This window comes from Colletotrichum lupini, chromosome 7 (genome assembly GCF_023278565.1).
Source record: "Colletotrichum lupini chromosome 7, complete sequence".
NCBI classification, from domain to species: Eukaryota; Fungi; Ascomycota; class Sordariomycetes; order Glomerellales; family Glomerellaceae; genus Colletotrichum; species Colletotrichum lupini.
Genome location: NC_064680.1, coordinates 1,025,385 through 1,049,405, shown reverse-complemented (window position 1 = coordinate 1,049,405; position 24,021 = coordinate 1,025,385). Strand labels below are relative to the sequence as shown.

At 35.7% G+C, this 24,021-nt stretch overlaps 8 protein-coding genes across 8 annotated transcripts; 4 read left to right on the top strand and 4 right to left on the bottom strand.

Annotated features, from left to right (window-relative positions):
* Nucleotides 1-3,906: 3,906 nt before the first annotated feature.
* Nucleotides 3,907-4,104, top strand: CLUP02_13344 (uncharacterized protein; the record flags this gene model as incomplete). The annotated part of the gene is made up of 1 exon (XM_049292283.1): nucleotides 3,907-4,104. A coding segment is annotated over one exon (198 nt), but the record flags the coding sequence as incomplete, so codon positions are not given.
* Nucleotides 4,105-4,669: 565 nt separating this feature from the next.
* Nucleotides 4,670-4,840, bottom strand: CLUP02_13343 (uncharacterized protein; the record flags this gene model as incomplete). Its single annotated transcript, XM_049292282.1, has 1 exon — nucleotides 4,670-4,840. A coding segment is annotated over one exon (171 nt), but the record flags the coding sequence as incomplete, so codon positions are not given.
* Nucleotides 4,841-5,235: 395 nt separating this feature from the next.
* On the bottom strand, nucleotides 5,236-5,385 carry CLUP02_13342 (uncharacterized protein; the record flags this gene model as incomplete). Its single annotated transcript, XM_049292281.1, has 1 exon — nucleotides 5,236-5,385. A coding segment is annotated over one exon (150 nt), but the record flags the coding sequence as incomplete, so codon positions are not given.
* A 9,807-nt stretch (nucleotides 5,386-15,192) lies between these two features.
* CLUP02_13341 (pectate lyase) lies at nucleotides 15,193-15,976 on the top strand (the record flags this gene model as incomplete). Its single annotated transcript, XM_049292280.1, has 2 exons — nucleotides 15,193-15,514; nucleotides 15,579-15,976. 2 exons carry the CDS (start codon nucleotides 15,193-15,195, stop codon nucleotides 15,974-15,976), a joined length of 720 nt encoding a protein of 239 aa, XP_049149426.1.
* Nucleotides 15,977-16,544: 568 nt separating this feature from the next.
* CLUP02_13340 (uncharacterized protein) lies at nucleotides 16,545-16,661 on the bottom strand (the record flags this gene model as incomplete). The annotated part of the gene is made up of 1 exon (XM_049292279.1): nucleotides 16,545-16,661. A coding segment is annotated over one exon (117 nt), but the record flags the coding sequence as incomplete, so codon positions are not given.
* Nucleotides 16,662-18,554: 1,893 nt separating this feature from the next.
* Nucleotides 18,555-20,141, top strand: CLUP02_13339 (uncharacterized protein; the record flags this gene model as incomplete). The annotated part of the gene is made up of 1 exon (XM_049292278.1): nucleotides 18,555-20,141. The coding sequence occupies one exon, from the start codon at nucleotides 18,555-18,557 to the stop codon at nucleotides 20,139-20,141; it is 1,587 nt and encodes a 528-aa protein (XP_049149424.1).
* Nucleotides 20,142-21,082: 941 nt separating this feature from the next.
* CLUP02_13338 (acetoin reductase) lies at nucleotides 21,083-22,203 on the bottom strand (the record flags this gene model as incomplete). The annotated part of the gene is made up of 4 exons (XM_049292277.1): nucleotides 21,083-21,448; nucleotides 21,522-21,696; nucleotides 21,792-22,040; nucleotides 22,160-22,203. 4 exons carry the CDS (start codon nucleotides 22,201-22,203, stop codon nucleotides 21,083-21,085), a joined length of 834 nt encoding a protein of 277 aa, XP_049149423.1.
* Nucleotides 22,204-23,389: 1,186 nt separating this feature from the next.
* CLUP02_13337 (peptide methionine sulfoxide reductase) lies at nucleotides 23,390-23,944 on the top strand (the record flags this gene model as incomplete). The annotated part of the gene is made up of 1 exon (XM_049292276.1): nucleotides 23,390-23,944. One exon carries the CDS (start codon nucleotides 23,390-23,392, stop codon nucleotides 23,942-23,944), a length of 555 nt encoding a protein of 184 aa, XP_049149422.1.
* Between the last annotated feature and the right edge of the window lie 77 nt (nucleotides 23,945-24,021).

The window sequence follows — 24,021 nt, the reverse complement described above, 5'->3', positions numbered from 1 at the left end:
GTACGTAACTTATAAAATACTTAATATATTCCCTTTATTTTACTTTAAAACGTCTTTTATTAATTCTTTTTTTATAATCCTTTTTAAAAGGGTACGCTCTATAACTCTAGCACGTATAGCTTTAACGAGGTAATGCGGGATATTCTTATAAAGAATATAAAAAGTAAATATTCATATAGAAGCAAGAATATATAAATATAGGGGATATAAGCGTATATTAAAGAGGTTTTTGTAGTAAAGAGAGTAATATAGTTGAATTACTATATGAGAAGTTGCTTGCTTAACGAAAGGTCTAGGTAGGCAAATACACGCCTATATATAGGCATAAAAACCTCCTACTAGAATATTCCATTGCTTATTAATTATAATATAATTAATAAGCGTATACGTAAGTGAATACGTAATCGTAGTACGTAATTCCGCCTCGAGTAAATTCTAGATTATTCAGTTACCTTCCAGTACTTTCCATTGCTCACGTAAGCTTATATAAGCAGTATTGCTTATATAACCAATACCTATAATAATCTATAGAAATCGTAGATTAATATGGTATATAGTTTGCTTACGTAATATTGATAATAAGGCGAATAATAAGGTAAACAAAGTTACCTTCGTAACAATAACTATATACGTACGTTTATTTTTAATAAGGACGTAAATTACGGGCGAGCTTTAGTATATTTATTAGTTATTATTATTTAAAATAATAAGTAAACTAGACTTTTTTAGTTTAAATTAATAATAGTTAATTAGTACGTTACTTAGGGCTAATATTATATAAATAGGCTATAGTTAATATAGTTTTTACTTAGAGTTCGTTTAGTAAGCTAGTTATGAATATTATACTAATTACTTTATTAATAATTTCTTAGCTAGCTCGTTCCCTTCCTCTATTCGGTTCTTTTATATATAAAAAAGTAGTTTTTAAGTCTATTCTTAGCTCTTATACTTATATTTAAAAACGAGTTTTATTATTAATTACGATTATTATATATTCTACGTTTTATTAAATTTTATAAACGGCTTCGCCCTTTTATATACGTACTTATTATTTAAAAAAGTATAAGACTTTAAATACTATATTATAAGTTTTCGTAACTTATAAAAAAATAAAAATCTTATTTAAATACTCGTTTTTAATTAGTATTAGTTATTTACTTTATTTATAAATTAATAAGTAATTAAAAAGGTCCTATAAGATTTTATAATAAGGTCGGGTTATTCTTCGTTCTAAGGTACGTTATAAAATAACTTATTTTATATAAGTAATTATATAGTATTAATATTTTAAATAACTTAGTCTTTTAATTTTTACCCCCCGAGCAGCTAAAACGAGCTTTTTAAATATTACTAGCGCGAGATATTTAAATTTAAAGTATTAGAACTAGGCTATATTTAATTAGTCGTTCTTTAATTAGTATAAAAAACGTAGGTACTAAGCGCTACGTATTAAAATTATATTAATAAGTAAAGACTAATTTCTAAATAAAAAATAAGACGAATAGGGCTTATATTTTAAAAAAATTAAATTAATTTTCCTCTTGAGCTATTTAATAATAACGTTTTTAAATTTATTATTAAACTGAAGAGTATAATTAAAACTTAAATACTAAATACTAGTTTTTTAAAAAAGAGCTTTTAATATGACGTTTATATAAAAGTTTTCAATAAAACCGATATTATAAAAAGTAAAGTACTCTATCCTAAGCCCTTTTAGTTTTATAAAAATATTACGTATAATCCTCGTTCTTTTAGTAATAATAAAATAAAAGGCCGTTTTAAAATTTATATTCTCTAAGCTATTATTTTATTAAATAAAATCCGGCTTTAAAAGCGATTAGTTATCAACGAAGTAAATAGTATTATAATTATTTATAATTATGTTTTTAAAAAAGAAGTATATGTTAATAAAGGGGATAAAGAAAATAATAAGATTACTATTTTTATTCTCTTTTATACTTAACTTAGGGAATAGACCGATATTAATAATTATAATTATAATATTTAAGGGGTAAGTTCCCTTAGAGCTTTTTTTATTACTTAGTTTATTAGTTTTAGTTATCTTTTTAAAGCGACCTTAGTTATTATTACTCTATTTAAAAAGGGGTTTTATATAGATTTAGCTTTTTTAAGTAAAGTTAGTATAGAGGTTAGTATATCTTTCTTAGTTTAAATAGGAAATTATTTTTTAAGCGTTATTAATACTTAGCTAAATATATTCTAACTTTATTTTATTTATTAAAATAAGCTCTATTTTTGTATAGTTTATTAGCTTTTAATAATAAGTCCCTTTATAAGGGTAGTTAATAAACGAGTTAAGAATTACTTTATTTTACTTAGGGAAATCTAAGTAACTTATTAATATTATAAATATTATAAGGGTTCGTTTATAACTTTTATTATATATTACCTCTTTAAATAAAAGGTTATTAAAAATCTTAGCGTAATACTTTATATTAAAAATCGCTTATCTTTTTTATTTTAATTTAACGATTTTAATAAGCTTTTAATTAAATTAGTTTAGAATAAAGCGACATATAGTTATATAAAGAAAAGTTTTTAAAATAAGGGTCCCCTAAACTTTAAGTAGCTTAAGCTATATTACTTAATAATGAGTTAAAAAGAAGTTTTTAATCTAAGTTAATAAACTAATATTAGAGTTCGCCCTATTTATAACTACGTTAAATTTATTTTTTATAATTATAAATAAACTAAAGTCGCTTAGTACGTACTTTTATTTAAAAACTTTAATTATAGTACGAAGGGAGTAGTTGAAAGAATTAATAAGCTCCTTTTTTACGTCTTTTAAGATTTTTTAAGTAATTATAAGGGAGATTTAATAATTTATTAATTTATATAATCTCTTTTTTTATAAATAAGAGATCGTTTTAAATACGGTTTACTAAATAAAAGAGGCGTATTTTTTAATAAAACGTACTTAATTTATTATTACGGCCTTCGGTTTTATTAAAGTAATTAATTACTTAATTTAATTATTTCTAATTAAGGGTTTAACTATAGCCTTACTTCTTAACTATTTAGTTTATTATTAAGTAAACTCCTTAAGTTTTTATTAGTATTTAGTTAAGGCCGTTTTATATACTTAATTTTATATAATATTTCGTATTTTAATATACTCCTTAATTAAAAAAATAGACTTCATAAAGAGTAATAAATTCGATAAAGAAATAAAGTTATTTAAGTTTAATAAGTCCTAAACGTCCTTCGACTAGGCCTTAACTTATAAAACGAAGTACTACTTAAGCTAATTATTATAACTAACTAGTCGTAATAAGTATATTAATAAAAGTTAGGGCTATAAGTACTAAGTAAATAGTATTATAATTATAAATAGCTTCCCTAAAGCTATATTTATAAGTTATAAAGTAAGTAAGGCTTTAGTAATTAATTATAGTTTTATTAAAAAGGGTTCTTAATAAAAATAATTAAAAGTAATTATAAAATCTAATACTAAGTTAATTATTAAAAAAGTTATAAAAAGTCTATCCTTAAGCCTAGCTTAAGTTTATATTATATATAAGTCCGCTTATAAATATATTTTTTATTAATAATTACTCTTATTTATTAAGTCATTACTTAGTAAATATTAATAAACGATTATTTAAAGTAATTATAATAATTACTTTATTACGTAATTACTACTTTTTATTTATATATAACTTATTTATAGTTCTTTTATTTTATAGAAGTTACTTTATATTCCCGTATTTTTATATATATAATATATTATAGTTATTATAAGCCTATAGAGCGGGCCCTAGTTTTAGTTATATATATTAAGTTATAATATTAGGTCTTTTTTTTAAAAGTCTTATTTTTATAGACTTATAAATAAGTCGTTATAGCTTAGGTTAGGGCTCGTTAAGTAGTTTTTTAAAAAATATTAAAATATTTATTAAATCTTTAATATATTATTCATTAAAGCTTATTTGTAAAATTAAGGAGCGAGGATTCGAGATCGAAATACTTTATTTATTTTATTATTCGTTAGGGCGAAAATATAAAATATTAAAAGGTAAATTAAAGTATTATAAGTATATACGTCGTAGTCGTTTTTATAATACGATTATTAGTATTATATAATTATAAGTTTTTTTTTTTATTAATATTTTTTATATTAATTATATTTATAATAAATCGTTTTTTATTTAAAGCTAATAAGTTAGAACGTAAAAAAGAGGTAAAAGAGCTTTTTTTTAAATAAATAAGTAAAGGTTTTATATTATATATAAGCTAAAATAGATTAAGTTTTATTAAAATTAGATTGTTTTTTAAAAAAAAAGGATAGTATTTAAGAGGGGAAAAGCAATTCCTAATCTTCTTAATATTATTAACAAAAATAAATCGATTATTATATAAGAAGTATAGTTTAGTAGTATTTTTAAAATAATTAACTAAAATATTATAATAATTAAGAATTTTAATTTTATTATTTTAAAAAGGATTCTTAAGAGTTCTAGAGATTCGTAATAAGTTCCTATATATTTCTTTCGTATTTATAATTTTTTTATTTAATTAGGAATTCTTATATTTTATTCTTAACTCTACAGTTAATAATTTATTTAATTTCGTACTTTAATTGGTTTAGTTTAATAATAATATAATCTTTTATATCTAAACCTCTTAATATAAGTTCGAGTAATAAGATCTAAAAAACGGGATAATATCGTATTATATTTAGTAATTTTAATTCGTAATTAACTAATAAGACTTTTTTAATAATTTTAAAAAGTCTAAGTTTTTTATAATTTAATTTATTACTTAGTCGTTTCGTTTTAATATTATAATAAAAAAGATAAATACTATCCCCTTTTTTAAAAAATTGTCCTCTAATCCTTAATTTATTTACGTTCTTTTTTATATATTATTATATAAACTCGAGGTTTAATAAGGCTTATTTATAAATCTTTTTAAATTTACTTATATTTATTATATTTTTATAATTTATAGTCCTTATTATACTTCTCTATATACTATTAACTAAAATTTATAATTAAAGTAAAACGGAGATTTTTTTATACTTTTACTAACTGTATTATTATATATACACTAAGCTATTAATAAAAGTACTACTTAATTATCTTAGTTATAGTTTATATAATAACGAAGGTATATCTTAAGGATCTAATTAATTTTTTTTATTTATCTATTAGTTTATAAATAAAATAATATCGATAGTTTATAATCTATACTAAGTTACGAAATTAGGGATTTCTAAAACTTTAAAATAAATAGCTTATTTTTATTCAAAATGATTTTTTTTAGTAAACTATAGTTCGAAAATATAACTTTAATAAATATATATAATAAGTCTTTTATAGTACTTAATTCTTTATAAAGAATAAAGTATACGAACTTAATAAGTCGATCGATTATAACTAAGATATTATTATATTATATTTTAGTAAATAGTTTTTTAAACTTTAGTAATTTAATAATAAAGTCCTATATAATTAATTACTATACCTTTATTAATAATTATAATAATTATAACTTATTATAAGGCTTATATAAGCTATTTTTATTTTTTTTATAAGTTACGTAATCCTTAATTACTTTTATAATTTTAATATATATAATAAATTTATTATAATATCAATAAATCCGTTTTTACGTTTTAATAATTCTTTAGTAACTATATACTAGTATATTATAAATTTTTATAATAAGCTTAGGGGTTATTTTTTTAATTAAGCTAATATTAATCTTTTTAGTTATTATAAAAGGTTTTATAATTAGTACAAAGCTACCGTCCTTCTTTTATTTAAAGATAATTTATATCTTTTTAAAGACTATGGTTTTATAATTAAGTCTTTTATTAATAGCGTTTATTTTACTATTTTTCAAACCCTTTTAATGAATAATTTAAAAGTTATACTTAAATAAGAATTCGCTCTATTTAACTTATCATTTATTTAAATTCTTATTTATTATAAAACTTATAAGGTTTTTATAATTTATATAAACTATAACTTCGTGCTTAGTTCTAAATAAGTATAGTTTCTATTTTTAAAATACTTCGATAATTATTATTAGTTTTTTATTATAGATTTACGAATTTAATTCTATTTTATAAAATGTTTTAAAATAAAAATAATATAAATAAAGCTTTTTTTATTTATTTTATTATTTTAGGACCGCTTTTATAGCAAAGTTTAAAGCGTTAATTTCGATTTTAAAAGGTTTTTAAAGGTCCGGGATTATAATAACTAATTTAAAAACGACTATATTCTTAATTTTAATAAATACTTTTTTATACTTAGGATCCTAAACGAATAAGGTATCTTTTTATATTAAATTATTAAAAGGTTTAATTATATTAATATAGTCCTTAAGGAATTATTAATAAAAATTAACAAATTTGAAAAATCTTTATATATTTTTAACGTTTTATAATATAAGCTAGTCCCTAATTACTTCTATTTTTAATATTTATATATAAATTTATTTTAATATAATAATATATTTAAAAAAGTCTACTTTTTATAATTAACTTATTCTCTTTTTATTATTTATAATTAGTATAAGTTATCCTTATATACTTATAATAAGTTAAGTTTATTTACTATTCTTAGTAAAATATAAGTTTCTTATACGCCGCTATTAATAATAATATTTAATCTTTATTTATAAATATTAAAGTTAATTTATAAATATACGTCGTTATATTATATAGTTATATATAAGAACTTCTTTTTTATTTCCGCTTCTCGTCGTTCTTTTATAATTAGCTTTTTTAGTTTTTTATTATTTATTTTTTTAAATAGGTTTCTTATTTATATATTTTTTAATACTCTTTTTAAGCCTTAGCTTTTTTAATATAATAAATTTAATATTAATCGTATTTATAGTCTTTTTATTTTATATATTCGCTATTAAAGTATTTTATAAAAAAGCTAGGGTTTAAACTAAATATAGCTCTATTATTATTATTAAAGCTTAGTAATATCTAGCTAAGTAATTAATCCTCTATATAAATATCCTTAATAATTTTATTATTACGTTTTTATAAATAAAAACGACTATTTCATTTAAATATAAGATATTAAAAGTATTTATTATCTAGGTATTTTACTTGAAATAATTCTTTATAAAAGGGGTCCTTAGGGTTAAATAAAAAGTAATTTTTATTTATATAAGGGGTTATCGTAACCTTTTTATATTTTTTAATTCTATAAAACTAAATAACTTAGTTATTCTTAAATAAATAAATATATTTATACTATAGTTTATTATTATCCTTTTTAAAACTAATATTATTAATACTAAGTAATACTTTATAATCGATTTTTATTTAAATACGTCGTTAAGTAATATTACGAAGTTCGTCCGAATTATAAAATAATTCTATTTTATTAAAATAAAAAGAACTAGCTCTTATTTTAATATTTTCTTTTTTAATTTTAAAGTTAATTCTTTTTTTATTAGTAATTCCGAAGTTAAGAATCGGTTTTTTAAATACTTCGATTTTATTTTTATATACGAGGTCCTTAAGCTATTGTTTAATTTTATAAATAAATTTCTTATTAATATTTATTTATTATATTATATAAATAGACTTAGTTAGTATTTTATTTAAATCGAGTTCTTTTTAAAACTTAATAAGTTATTTCTAATTTATTTTATTTTATTACGCTATATATACGAGGCTATTTAAAACAAATTTATATCGGGTCCTTTTTTTTTAAACTTAAAGAGCTACTCTTTTATATTAACTAGGAGTTTTTACTTAATTTGTTTTTTAAAAAAGTTAAGAATATTCTTTATAATAAGGTCCGTTTTACCCTTCTTTTTTATATTTGTATAAATTTAAAGAAATATAATAAAATATTCGATATTATTCTTTTTAAAAATATAGGGTTAATAAGCGAGTATTTCTTTTTTTTAATTACTACTACTAGGGTTTTAATAAATAATAAAATAGATCGTTTATTATTTTTAAGTTATGTAAAGTACTATCCTATTTATTTTTTATTATTTTAATAAGTAAGGTAGCTATTATTATAGTAAGCTATTTATAAGAGTTATTTATAAAGAACTTCCTTATTCGCAATTTTAGCTCGCTTTTTTAAAATGAGTTAGTATTAAATACGTATTATAACTAGCTAGTTATAGTAAGTATATTAGTAAAGGTTAGGGCTACGAGTACTAAGTAAATAGTATTATAATTATAAATAGCTTTTTTAAAGCTATATCTATAAGTCGTAAAGTAAGTAAGGCTTTAGTAATTAATTATAGTCTTATTAAAAAGAGTTTTTAATAAAAATAGTTAAAAATAATTATAAAATCTAATACTAAGTTAATTACTAAAAAAGCTATAAAAAGTCTATTTTTAAGCCTAGCTTAAGTCTATATTATATATAAGTTTATTTATAAATATATCCTTTATTAATAATTACTCTTATTTATTAAGTAATTACTTAGTAAATATTAATAAGTAATTACTTAGAGTAATTATAATAATTACTTTATTACGTAATTATTACTTTTTATTTATATATAACTTATTTATAGTTCTTTTATTTTATAAGAGTTATTTTATATTCTTATACTCTTATATATATAATATATTATAGCTACTATAAGCCTGCGGGGCGGGCCCTAGTTTTAGTTATATATATTAAGTCGTAATACTAATTTTATTAATAATTAAGCTTTTACTTAGGAATATTAACAGTTTTTTTAAAAAATATTAGTTCGTTTAGGAATAAGATTAATAAACATAATAAGGGTTAAATAATATTATAAAAAAGGATATAATAAACCGTAGTCTTTAAAAAATAACTTTTTAATAAAAGTATAATAGTTTAAGTTAGAGCTAGGTTTATAATTATTATAAAGTTATTATAAAAGTATTAATATATATAAAAAGAACGGTTATTTATTAAAAATAGGAAATAGGTATAAAGCTCGCTTTAATATAGAGGGTACGAGCGAAGTAGGCCTTAGTAATTATATAACCGAGGTTACGTAACGTGCGGTAAGGCCATGGATGGTTAAAGCCATCACAATAACCACTAAGCTTTGTAGCATCCGAATGCGAGACAAATAAACAAACAATCAATTTGTATCGGCTTGCCTCTGTTCGTTACGAGCTATCCACTTTGATGTTCGACTTCCTCAACGGGTTGTTTAGAGACTGTCCGTAGACATTCCTGCTTGGGCGCAAAAGCGGGAACCATTCGCAGTGTCGGTGAAGCTTCATGGCAAGTCGTTTAGCGACTACTTTATCCGTATGCCCAAATGAAATGACTCGTGCGAGACCGTGGCGTCTCGGCCCGTAACTATCGCGAGCTTTGATCAGCTCACTGATCCTCGCCAAGCAGATGTTCCCTTGTTGTGGTCTGGAAACGGAGTTTCAATTTACAAAGCTTGGCACATTGCGTATGTCGAAATAAGCGCATCACAGCCCACAACTGCCCGAAACTCTGACTCAAGCGTCTGCCTATAGTTAAAGTAGACTTTGGGGCCGTTTGTCTGCTCGACACAGGGGACCTGGGTTGATGAAAGGACGCCCATGTCTGCGGAACGCGGAGCTGCGAACCTAGAGTCGTAGGGCTGGTTGCTGAGCAAAGGTAATTCAAGGCTCATGGCAGTACGCAATCTCATCAGACTAGATCTTGACGCTAGGCAAGTTGTGGTTTCTAAAGCCGGATCCCACATCCCGCGACGTCTTGTCTTGACTCCTGTAGATGAACTCGTATTGCAAGAGACATGGAATAAGTGAGATGGGGTTCTTCAATCTAGAACGATTGAGAGATTTGTTTTCGAGGTGTCAGTTTCCGCCGCAGTAAGGTCAAGGTATCTCTTCACTTTCTGAGGGTCGCGTGGCCAGGGAACATGGGTGCGCATATTGTAGTAATTATATGGCTTATTCAAACACTCTGAAAGGGTCTTAGCCGTGCACGTGTTTTCTGTATGAGAAGACTGTAGAGATTTTGTATCGTTGCATTCCCGATCTTGCTTATCACCCATCCGAATTGTCTCCCCTTCCACCTTCTTACTTTCCTTTAGACCAAGTGACCAACGCGACCGGACGAGATACATCTGGTTTGAGGGCTGCCGATCAATGGAAAAAGGAGATTTCCATCAATGAGTTGCAGGCTCCACAACATCCATCGCATCCAGAAGGGGGCTTGGCGCGATGCCAAGACACGGGATATGTTGAATGTTGTTTCTTCGCGGGCAAGTTGAGCCAATCTGCTCTCAAAGACTCTCAACGGCGCGGTGAGACTTGGCAAGGGGTTGCAGTGCCAAGAGCCTCAAATGGCCTTAGTGTCGACGCGCCTTGCTTGACTCGAAGCTCTTGGCATCGTCCGTCCAATTTCCATTATTATTTTTTCCATCGCAAATGCCCCTCTTCTCAATGTTCTGGCCGCACCTTTGTTCAATCTTGTGACACTTGACGGAGAAAAGCCCCGGATTCATACTGCAGTACCGGAGTACGTTCTAAGATCTACCGAGACAAATGCCTGCCCCAGTTGTCAGTGTCAGTGGTCACGGTTCACCAGTACCACTAACCCCGGCTCCACGTCTGCGGGATTAGTCACGGTAGTCGAAGTGATGCGCGGTCTTTTTTCCCCTACACGCCAGTAGCCCTGCATGTGCGCAAGTAAGCTACTGTTTAGGCTTAAATTTCAGCTGCAGGTTGGGGATATTCTGCTCGCCTCTTTGATCCGAATGTTACTCCAACCGCGATGATATCAGATAACCTCAGATAACCGTCAGGATTCTACTCGCCTACCTGCCGCTTCTGATAGTGTCTGCCACATACTGGGAAGCGTTTCCTCATGGGGAACGTTGCCGGCTTACACCACCCTTTCGGCTCCTTTCTTTTAGTGATGCGCCGCGTTGCGTGATGTTCTCCTATCTCGAATCTGTCTCGGTATCTCTAGAAGGGTATCCAAAGATAACTAGCACAGGAAGGCACCCCGGTTTTAACCCTCTTAGTAGTGGTTCGGGCGTGGGGCTCGGAGCATCCATCAGAAAGGCCTAGATGCCCGAGTTAGAGAAACAAACCCCTAGGGCGCCGTCTCTCTACACCCACATTCTTAAACACAGCGCTTATACCTATATAAATAAATTAAATATAAGGTTCGTATTTAATTATTTAGCTCATTTCTCGCGCCATATTTAATTATTTAATAATTAATTAATAGATTTAATTAATTTCCTAATTAGGAATCAAATAAAGCTATTACGAAAGTCCTTATAGTACTAACTTATAGACTTTACCTCGATTAGCTTTTTTAATTAAAAAATTAACCTTTTATTTCTATAGTACTACTACGAAGCTAGTTCTTAAGATATTAAACCTCCTTTAGTATAAAGGATCTTATTAATAATCGCTATAAAATTAAAGTTAATTTCGTAAGGCTAAATATCCTCTTATAGTTTATTATTATTATAAAAATTATAAAAATATTAAGTATAAGCTTACTTAACGTTAAATAGGTTAGTTAATAATTAATTTATTATTAAATTAGGTTAAGGACCGGCTAAGGGATAATCTATAAATAATATTAATTAAGCTTAGGCGCGTAATTAATTACTATATCTATTATTCGAGATATTAACTATTATTAGTACTATAAGTTTTTTATAATACTTTTTAAAATTATAAGGGTATTAAAAATAGCTTATAACTATCGTAATAAAAGAAGAGGACTTAAATAACGAGAAAGAGGAGGACTTACTATCTTATTTATATACTATTTTTATTAGTAATCGTAAAGTCCTTTTTTTGTATTAAATAGCTAATAGCTTTACTCGGGCGTATTTTACCTCTTTTCTAGCTATTTTAATCCTTACTTAGGGTAAAGAATAATTATTATAATATAGAGCAGAGAGTTATTTAACTTAATATAATATTTATTAAGGACTTACTAAGTATTAATAATTAATAATTAAAAGTATCCTCGCGAGTTAAAATTATTATTAAAAAGTAGCTCTACCCGCTCCCTAAGTATATACTTAAACTAAATATAATAAAAGATACTATTTAAAGTTAGAAGTTAAAAAAGAGGTTAGGATATAAATTAATAACGAGCTAATTATTAACGAGGTAGTATTATTTATATTAACTACGATTGCGACGCTATAATTTAAAAAGCTATAAGATCTATCTCTTTTTTAAAAAGTTTATTATATAACTTCTTTTATTCTTTAAAATAGTTAATAAAGTACTCGAGACTTATTATTACTTTTTATAAACGGCTATAACTATTTCTTTTACCCTAGCCCTAGTATTTTATTATTTAGAGGTAAAGTAGCTTAAGTATTACTTTTAGCTTAGTTAGTAATTACTAATCGTTATTATTAAGAACGTCTTTAATAGGGATCTATTATTTTAGATCCTTATAAGCTCGACTAGTTATTAAAAAAGTATAGATCTATTTTTCTTTTTATAAAGAGCGCTATATTATAAGGTATATCGAATTCTACTTTATATTATTATTAAGTATTAATATAAGCTCTTACGACGACTCCTTAAAAAAAGTAAATATATTATTTTTATTAATCTTATTATTAACTTCGAAAAAGCCTTTATATTATTAAAGTAACGAGTAAATAAATTTAATAATGTTCCGAAGTTTACTAATAGGGCCCCTTATATACTAGAGGTTAAGATCTTCTTAAAGTTACTTAGTATTAATTAATATATCTAATTTTTACTTAAATACCTCTTTATTATTACTAAATAAAAAGGCCCTACTAACGAGGTTAAGAATATAACCGTAGTACCTTATCCTCTAGTTAAGAACATTTTCCTAAGTATAGGTATAAGATAATATAGGATATAAATAACTTAGGTAAGTATTATTATTTAAAATATTATCGTAAATAACTACTCTAACTTAATTACCTAATTCCTCGTTATTTATTACCGATTTTATAATCTAGGTAATATTAGCCCTATTATAAGTACTATATTATTATTATAGAGTAATAAAGTATTATATTTATTACTTAGTATAGTTTAGAAAGTAAGTAAAGACGGTAATAATAATATTCTACGTTAGTAAGGTTTATAAATTGAATAATAAGTAGACTTTTATTATTAACCTCCGGATCTCTACCCTAATTATATCTTTCTTTTTAATAAAGATCTTACTTAGCTCCTTTTTTATATTTTTATATAATAATAATAGTTTATTAATAATATTATAATTTAATTAATAAAAGAGGGCCCGGAGGTAAGGATTATAAAAAGTTATAAATAGGCTATTATTATTAATAATATATTTAATTACTAATTCCTTAATTCTTATTACTTAGCCCTTCGTAATAATACTAGAAGTAAGTTTCTATCTTTTTAATATAAAGTCGTACTTAGAGGATTTTAATAAATATAATAACTTACTAAAGCTTAGATTTATTACTTAGTATTTTAACTTTAAATAAGCCGTTACTAAGCTCGTAGCTATTATTTTAAAATAAATAACGATACTTATTTCGTTATAACAACGATAAAACTAAAAAACTTTATTTTAAATATTTTTATTATAAATCTCTCGAGTAAAGACCTTCTTTAAGTAGATCTACGACTTCTTTAGCCTTACGCTCTTTTATAATATTAAATTATTATTAATAAAAGTCCTCCCTTTTTAAATTATTTTTAAAAGGGTAAAGAGGCTATTATAATTATTAAAATCGGTCGATAATATAAGGCTAGCGTTAGTTAGGGTTTATAATTATAAAATAATCTAAAATAATAGCTACGTACTAAAGATCGTACGACTTATTACTAATTAATTAATTATAATATAACGAATTAATTAATATATAATTTAATTAATATTAATAATAATTATAATAGTTATAAAGAGTTAAAAGTAATAGTACGTAACTTTATTAGTTTTATTAATATTAAAAAAAGGGGGTATTAGAGGTTTTTTAGATTCTTAAATATAATAAGATACTAAATTTAGGGCTTTATAATACTTAGGCTTTTTTTTTTTTTTAATAATTACTAATAATCTATTTAATTAAGTAATATAATACCGAACTTATAATCGTAAATAAGGAGTTACGGGTTCAAATCCCGCTCTAGGTATTTATATTCTTAATTATAAACTTTTATAGGGTATAGTTAAGAATATCGATTTTTAATTAGCCCGGCCCCGGATTTTCTTTTTTCTAAGTAACCTTATATTTAATTAAATACGTTAAATATAGGGCCTTACGATATTTAATTATTTAACTTACTAAAATTCTTATATTTAACTATTTGTTTAACTTATTTGTTTGATTAATTTAAATAGGTATAAGCGCTGCTTAAATACCGACTTCCTAGAGAAGAGACGACCATCGCCTACGTTTCCTAGCCAGGAAGCAGCTCTTGCCTTCTCTACCCCCGATGAGACTCACACGTATGTAAAAGGGGGCTGTGCTTGAAGACATCCCCCTTACCTGCCCGTATTGAGTAGATTATCTGCCAAGTCTTACCAGGCCAGCAAGTGCGTACAAGATGTGCTCTCATTGGCTTCATCAGGCTGTTTGTCGTCGGGGTCCGCAAGCCACGAGGCCAGTCACCACAGACCACTATCGCCCCCAATAGGCCCAAGACCTTTGATGTCCCAAGTTGTCTAAGATAGAACAGATGAAGTTAGGCACGGCCGTAGTGCCTCCATCCACAATAGACTATCTGGAGCCTTTGACTACCGGGACTAGGTTGACGGCTCTCATCCCACAACGTGCCAATTGGTGGGTTATGGGCATCGGTACATGAGAAGCATGGATGCTTGGGTGAGCAGCGCGGCCACCACCCACGTACTCGGGCGAGGATCCGTTGACGGCGTACCAGAGTTGATTGCTTTTGTGGTATACCGGTACCAACGTCTGATATTTCCACCAAGGAGATTCTTGGTTACTTGGCTCTCATAATTGAAGGTGGAGATATCAGACGGTTGCTAGTGAGTTGGTGTTGTCCGATCTGGACTCTACGATCAATGTGAAACTTCTCTTCCGCGATGGAATCTTGGAATGTCTCCTTCGTGAAATCGACATGATATTCAGGAGACGACTCGGAACAACATAAATACTCTGAGAAGATCCTCACAGTCCTTTCCTACCCTTCTCTCTTCACCACGCTCACTCAGGACATCACCCAACAGTCTCTCAGTTTTTTCAGCCCTGCTTCTCTCAGCAAAGCCAACTTCATCACTCAAAATGCAGACCAAGGTTTTCGTCTCCGCCCTCCTGGCTGGCATGGCCACCGCCCAGACTCTCAACATTCCCACTCGCAGCGGTTCCATCGTCTCCCTCTCCGCGCCCTCCACGATCTCGGGCTCCAAGGACTACGCCAACAAGGAGTTCGACCGTGGCCGTGCCTGCGACACTGACGCCGACACTGGCAGTGACTCCGCCGTCTTCATTCTCGAGAACGGCGCCACTCTGAGCAACGTCATTATTGGCGCCAACCAGCTCGAGGGTGTCCACTGCAAGGGTGCCTGCACTCTCAAGAACGTCTGGTTCCGTGACGTCTGCGAGGGTATGTTCACTCCTATGTTCTGCTTCGAACCCTTCAAGACATGCTTATTAACCCCTATTTACAGATGCAATCTCCGCTCTTGGCACCGGTGATGTCCTCATCCAGGGCGGTGGCGCCCAGAACGCCGTCGACAAGGTCGTCCAGCACAACGGCCGCGGCACCGTCACCATCGACGGATTCACCGTCGTCACCGCCGGCAAGCTCTACCGCGGCTGCGGCGACTGCACCAACAACGGCGGCCCCCGCAACGTCATCGTCAAGAACGTCAAGGCCAAGAGCGTCAAGGAGCTCGTCGGCATCAACTCCAACTACGGCGATGTCGCCACCATCTCCAACACTTGCGGCTCCAGCGTCTCCAAGGTCTGCCAGGAGTACAAGGGTGTCTCCAAGGGTAGCGGCGAGAGCTCCAAGGTCAGCACCACCGCCAACTGCAAGGGCCAGACTTCTTTGTCTGCTTGCTAAGCGAGTGGTTGTTGGTGCCTTCCTGTCTTTTCATGTTTGAGCGTGGAGTTTCAGGGAAAATATCCCATTGAGCGTGTATTTGCTTCTTTACTCCGTGTCGCTGAGTACTACATCAGTCTGTGACCGGACAACTTCTCTGTACATAGTAGCTCGGCCTCATCAGCCTATACATGTTGCTGCATCGACAAGCTTTCCTCGTGACATGTGCCCTTCGATTCCTTACTTGACCTGCTCTTGGTTATATCCTGGCTGACGCCATGCTGAAGCCTCTGGTCGGATTGTGCACTATGACCGCATTTCACGCGGTCTGTTTCTCTCCGTCGAGCTGCTCTCCGATCTTTGCTTTCAAGGAGTATTGGCATTCTTAAGCTCTGCTTGGATTTATATCTATGTCCAGAGATCCAAACCCACTTGTTTCCAGCGCACATACCCATTCAAATCAATTAAACAAATAAGTTAAACAAATAGTTAAATATAGGAACTTCAGCAAGTTAAACAATTAAATATTCTAGCCCGTATATTTAATATATTTAATTAAATCTCGAATCTAAGGGTAGGCCCGAATATACTAATAATATACTAAGAAAATACGGAAAAAAAGGGGCCGCCCGGACCCGGATTCGAATACCGGATCTCCGGAATTAAAGTGGACCTGCCCTAAAAAATTCGGCGCCTCCGGCGCCGTATCTACTAGACTATTTATACGTCTAATATTCTTTTATTTCGGCTCTATTCTATAAAAAGTAATTAGTTAAATTAATTAAATATTTATTAAATAATTAAATATGGCGTGAGAAATGAGCTAAATAATTAAATACGAACCTTATATTTGATTTGTTTGTATGGGTATAAGCGCTGCTTGTTTCACGGATTTACTTTTCTTAGAACTTAGCCTTTCCCGGTATTCTCTTCACCACCTGCTTCAATGCGCAGGGGGGGTTAGGGTGACTATGGGCAGCGAAAATAATGGGCAGCATCCAAGGCTGGAAGATATCGGTCATCCCAGCCAATGCCAACTTGGGCCCGTCAAGCTCGGCTTCATCTCAGTAGCTCTGAACTGAATAACGACCAGGACATTCTTTCAATCGCTTTGATAAGTATGCCTCGAGCCAAAGAAGTATTCTTACAAGTCTCAGTCAGAGCTCCCCCATCTTCGACGTTTACTCCTGTTCGGCCCCACATTGTCATTGGTGCCTTCCGTTCCAGCTGCGGCATGAAGACTACGACATTCTGTTCAATTATTTGCCTCAACATTCCGGATGATTTTCTTTCTGTAGACGTTTCATGCTGATAACACACCATCGGGTTTGCCAACGCGAATGATAGTACCAAAGGCAGAACCTGATAGGACATATTTCTTCCAATTTCCTCTTGGAACAATGGTGGTCAAGAATAATCTACCTGAGGCATTGTGCCGTGCCAGTAGCACTCGAAGCGCATATTAATAAGAGTCATCGTCAGAGTTTTCTTTCTGCCAGACAAATCCCAAGGCATGTTCGATGTCCTCTATCCGGCCACACGGAATGTTGCCCACGTAGAAACTCTCCACGACAAGCCTGAGGCCGGATTTCGACAAGCAAGCCGTCAAGGTCAAGCAACCCAAGGCCAATCCATTGGAAGGGGAGGTTTGTCGCAATTGAGCACCCCACAACGAGAGGAGCGATGTTTTGTGGCAACTTCTTCGGCTTTAAGTTTTCGACCGGGTTGGAAAGAGGCAATACCCAGGTTCCTAGTGCCGGAGAGGTTCCAAGGGCTAGGCTGGGAAATGCGCATTCACCCTGACTTTACCTTCAAGGTATAAGACGCCCAAGTCATCCAGGTAAGTCTGAATGTCCGCTTCTTCGGCGGGAAGTCTTCAGGCAATCCATACGATTGGGCGAGGCAATAGTACACGCACATTAGCGGTGCTCAGGACCATTTCCCTAAAGTCTGGTTCGAAATGGTGTAAGACCTTAGAGACAGCCGGTATGAGAAGCTGAGAATTGACTACTTCGACAATGTCTAGTACGTTCCAACAGCAGACATAGGTGTCGAAGAGCAGCTGCACACTGCCGGACCTGGTAATATGCCTTGGGCTATCCAAGCCCCCGGTTCAGGGCAAGAACTCATGCAACCTTAAAGTTGCGGACCTCATTTACACTACTCGAACGGTGCGGGAAGCTTTCCATGGGCTCGGGCTTACCCTGACGGTTAACATCACCTTGAAATGCCTTCATAACAACACCCGTCACCCCCCCGGGTTACGCATCATAGCCCCTGATTTGCGGTAACGCGCCGTGAAATCGTCGCCCGGTCCAAGACCTATCTGCCTTAGGTTCCCGGTGGCACCTGGCAGGACAGGAATCCCGTATATAATGCCGTCTTCTCTCCCCCTAGAAGCAGTTCGTCTTCTCATCTCATCCATCATCCACTTCTCTCTGCAGTCTACACATTGCTTTCAGCCACTCTTACTCTACTCTTGCACGATCCTGAACTCCAAGCAGTTTCGTCGCATTACTTGCTGGTCTAGCTACTTCTGTTCATCAGAGTACCTACTTACCTTTCATTTCTACACTACATCCTCAGTCGTCCTTTTACAATGTCTTCTTCCACTCAGTCAACTGTTTCTCCCATCATGGCGTCAGAGCAGCTTGTCAAGAAGATGTTGGGCGCAGATGTAACCTTTGGCCCTGGTCTGGAGGTTCGGGATATCGTCATTCCTCCCACCACTCTCTCCGGGAGCATCTCCTATCTCGCCAGCTTCCACAAACACACATACTCCTCTGTGATGTTGGCCAACATTGTCAGACTCCACTGGCGCAACCCCACTGCAACGGCCATGCTCACGTATAGTGACGCCTCCAAGTGCCGCGAGGTTGTCCGCCGCTTCAACGACGGAGAAGCTGGAGTCTGCGGGAATTATGTTCAGGCGACGTTCCTTACCGGCCAGCGCGGTCCACAGCTTCAGCTCACCAGACTTCCTCTCAAGGCAACCAAGTCGGACATCACCCATGATCTCCCAGCGTCGCTCTATCCCAGCTGCACCTTCATTGGGGGTTCCAACGCCAAGCTCGCGCCAGCAGCTCAGCTCCAAGCCATCAAGGACTTGTTCTCTGCTCACGGTACCATCATCGTAGAGGACCGGATCAGAGATCACGGCGACGAATCTTCCGTCAGACTTGTCTGCGACGAGGAATCCGACGCGAGACGGATAGTCAAAGAGCTCAACAACACGGTCCAGAAGTCTGCTGGTATCAATCAGTTGTTCGCAGACATCTGCTTCAACCTGGAGTACTGCTTCCCAGCAAAGTGGCTAGATCACATGAAAAAGACAAGAATCATCCACCCCACCGACGGATGGTCCGACACTATCGACAAAGAGGTCGCATCCATCCAATTCATCTCCGCGTTCAAGGAATCCATCCTCTTCAAGAGAGAGCTTATGGACTTGGTCATGCGCGTATACATGGACTCTTACGGGGACAACTGGGATTCCTATACCTTTGCGGAAGGACGGATGAGAGACTGCACCGACGGCGAGTGTGCCATTTGCTTCTGCCCTCCAGAGCAAACAGTACGGACCAGCTGCGGCCACATCTACTGCGCTGGGTGCTACGAGCACACAGTCTCCTCAACCGCAAAGTCCCCAAGCGAGAACGGCATCAAGTGCTTCGGCGACTCTGGCAAGTGCGGCAAGCCCATCACACTCCCAGAGCTCGACTCCCACTTGGGTTACAAGGGCGTGGACAAGCTCATCGAGCGTTCTCTGAGCTCCTACCTGCAAGCCAACACCGCTACCTACCACTGCTGTCCCACTCCGCATTGCGAGCAACTCTACAAGGTCACTCCCATGGCGGCAGACAACAAGGGCACCATCCAGCGCTGCATTGGCTGTCTTGAGATCCTCTGCACATCTTGCCACATGCCACACGACGACAACGTCACGTGTGACAAGGCGGAGGATCACGTCAACGCTGAGCTCTTCAAGGGTCTCAACATCAAGCCGTGCCCCAAGTGCAAGACGCCTGTCGACCGCTACGAAGGGTGCAATCACCTGGAGTGCAAGTGCGGTGCCCACGTCTGCTGGCAATGCATGGCGGTGTTTGACAACTCTGGCGACTGCTACAAGCACATGACTGATGCCCACAATAGCATCTATGCAGGGCAGGCTCTCTATGATGCCTAGAGGAGGACGCATGGGCGAAGTCTGATGGGTAGCAGCTTGTGCCTGCACATCAGGATGGGGTTTAATGAGGGTTAGGTTTCATTTCACTGTTTGGAGATCACCACTATGATAACTTCTGGGTGCTATTGGCGTTTGCATGGTTTGTTTTGTTTTGGATTACGGGAGCATCGCATAGCCTTGGATTGGTGTCAGACACAAGATGTCTAGACTTATTGATGACCAGTCATAAAATGACTAGGCGTATCACTGTCAGCCATAAAGTGGCTTGACGTATTCTTGCTACTGCTCCATACATCAATTGAAATGAAACCCTTACCCACAAACATGCGCTTTCTATGACATGCAATCAGTGACGTAAGCCCTCCCATCGATAGTGAATCTTCCTCGCTGGATACAGTCTTCGGATGAGAAGAGACCTGCAGGCGTGCGAATCATTAAGTCTTTGCACCCTCACATCACTCTCATCCCCTCCGGATAATACCATCTCATGATGCGCATCTCAGCCCTACCCTCATCGAAGTAACAGTGTCTACATAAGAAGCGCTCCATCAGTGATGGAGCTTGCCGTCAACTGACAAGCCTCGGCCAGGCCCTCCTCCCACTTGCGCCACCTTCCACTCTTCGTCATTGCTGATGTCTTACAAGCATTAAGCCTTGCTCAAGGATTCAATCATCCCACTCATTATCGATAAGAAACTTTCAACGTCGATGAGAGCTCTTACGTTTGCCGCATTCAAAGCAGGACATCCTCACAGTGTGACAATCCTGTGGATGGGGGAAGCTCCCTCACCCGGCCCTCATTCACCCGAAACCAGCAGCATAGCTCACGATGGCCTGATCACCCGAACACCGAGACAACAAACTTCTCACACATCATTCGAAATCTGAACAAAGAATAACATTCCATAATCCCTACACGCAGTAGTCACACGGCCACTAAATCAAGTGTAAATAATCCCGCCATCAACAATCTGCGTCTGCCCCGTAACATGATCACTATCCGGCCCCGCCAAAAAGCTCACCAGCTTCGCCACATCCTCCGGCACGCTCGTCCGCTTCTGCGCAATCAGCTCGTTCGTGTACTTCTTGATGGTGTCCCCCTTCTTCGCGCCCGTCTTCTCGCCCAGCTTCTCGTCAATCAGGTCCCACATGGCCGTGCCGACGATGCCGGGCGCGTAGGCGTTGACGGTGATGTTGTGCTCTGCGTATTCCATGGCCGAGGCCTGGGTGAGGCCGCGGACGGCCCATTTGGAGGCTGAGTAGTGCGAGAGCAGGGCGAAGGGTTTGAAGCCTACTATGGAGGAGCACTAGGGTGACATGTCAGTCTCGTCTGTGATTATGTCTGAGGGGGGCTTGATGGTGAAGGGATAGAGGGCTTACGCCGATGATCTTTCCGGGGCTTTCGGGCTTGCAGTTGCCCTGCTTGATCAATTGTTTCGCGGCGGCTTGGTAGCAGTTCTGTACGCCAAAGACGTTGACGCGGAACATGTTTTCGAATTCTTCCTCGGTGAGGTCAAGGAGTGGCTTGACCTGCGCAATGCCCGCATTCGCGATCCTTTCCCGTGTCAGCAATCATCGATTTCTCATCTCAAAAAAGAAGCAAGCTCCCCTCAAGAGTGAACTCAATGAGCAGACGAAAAGGAGGCTTACATGGTGTTCAACGGCCCGAGCTCGCCAACAGTCTTGTCAATCATGGCCTGCACCTCACTCAGCTTCCTCACATCAGCCGTAGCAACGACGACGCGGCGACCGAGGTCGCGGATCTGCTTGGCGATGTCGTGAGAGCCGGCCTCGTTGGCGGCGATGTCGTTTATGCAGACGTCGTAGCCGTCGCGGGCGATGCGGAGGGCGATGGCGCGGCCTATCCCCCGTGAGGAGCCCGTCACGATGGCGACGCGGCTGTGAATGGGTGTTAGTCACGGTATTGGCTTGTCTTGTTCAACCCATTGACGAATCATGTACACGGGTGAGTGTATCCGGGGATGCGAGGTATCATTATGTGTGAGAAGATGACGGACCTAGCTTGAGCCGCAGCTCTGGTTGCTCCTGCAAGTCCGCTCATATCTACTGAGGATGGATATATGCTCGAATAATTCTGATTAGGATCCAATGAAACTATGGTTCAGATACCATGGGAAACGATACAATTGAAGCTCACTTCAAAGTGTGCTCCCCTCCCTTATGAACAAGAACGAAACCTCTGACCCCAACTACGAACGAGCAAGACCCCGCAGCAACAGCTTACAACGCGGGGTCAAAGGAGACCGAGAAAGCTCCTCACGCTTTACTCCAAAGTCTCCAACGAAGCCGGAAATCATGTAACGATCCCTACGCCCGGCGAGAAGGATTCCCAAGCCAAGCACCAGCGCACGCGGAAAGGCGGAACCGCAGTGTCACAGTCTCAACCTTGTGGAATTGCTACTGTCTTGAAGGTGGATCTCCAAGGCGGGGTACAGAGCTTCACAGTTGCCAGGGGCAGTTCCCATCTGCAGGGCTGCAGCTCCCCCGGACACCGAAGCTCCTCGGATTGGGAAGCTTACCTAAGTGACCTTACCTAATAGGTCAAAGGACGGTTCCCAAAACCCCGTGACCCGGCGCAGAGAGAAGTGGGTCCACGTTGGAAAAGGATCTCCGAGCCGGCCGCCCCCGATTTGTCATGCACTCCACGTTTTCCGCCCCGAGCCACCGCCTCTGGTCCCTGGCCAAGTGGTGACTCTGACACTTTTTTTTCTTTTTCTTTTTCTTTTTTTGCCGACCCTTGGTGAGTAGTCCCAGAACCCCCCCCCCGGGAGCTCCATCACAGGCGTGGCGACAACGGGATCCAATGGTTTGGAATCTGGCTGACGCAGGTGGCAGTGTAACCAACTTTATATACATAATCGCAATTGAATCCAAATCACATCGTAGTTTCTCCCTATTGTAACATTGTATCTTGATCGTGTACTCAATCTTTGGAATCATCACTCCATTGATCGCATAAAAGACGTCCGAAACACCCCTCTAATCACCTTCCCATCACAACCAGCGCACCACAAACCAGATACCACCCCTCGCAATACCGCCCAAAAATCACGATTGCCCCCAAACGCAAACCCCACCACAAGCTCCAGCAGCTGCCCCTCCTCACCCTCGCCCTCACAATCCCCATCGTCCTCTTCCTCTTAACAACCTCCCTCCCACACACCCACCAGACAATGATCTCCTCCCTCCTAACCCGCCTAACCCGCCCCTTCACAACAACAACAAGCATGTCAATCACGCCCCCCGCCCCCGTCTCCCTCCCGGAAGGCGCCCAAAAAGCCACCATCGCAGCAGGCTGCTTCTGGGGCGTGGAACACCTCTACCGCAAACACTTCGCCTCCAAGGGCCTCATCGACGCCCGCGTAGGCTACATCGGCGGCGACCTCTCCAACCCGACCTACCGCGCCGTCTGCGGCGGCGACACGGGCCACGCCGAGGCCCTGCAGGTCGTCTTCAAGCCCGAAGAGGTGAGCTACCGCCAGCTCCTCGAGTTCTTCTACAAGATGCACGATCCCACGACGGCGAACCGCCAGGGTCCCGACACGGGTCCGCAGTACCGGAGCGCGATTTTCTACCACGATGAGGAGCAGGAGAAGATCGCCAAGGAGGTTACGCGGTTGGCGAATGAGCAGTGGTACAAGGGGGCTATCAAGACGCAGGTTGCGCCGGCGGGACAGTGGTGGGATGCGGAGGCGTATCACCAGCTGTATTTGGATAACAACCCAGGCGGGTATGAGTGTCCCAGTCACTTCTTGAGGACGTTTCCCCCGCTTGAGGGATGACTCCTTGACGGCGGCGGGGAAGTAAAGGAGGATGGAAGGGGTGATGAGAGGGCGAAGAGGACGAGTAGGATGTAACG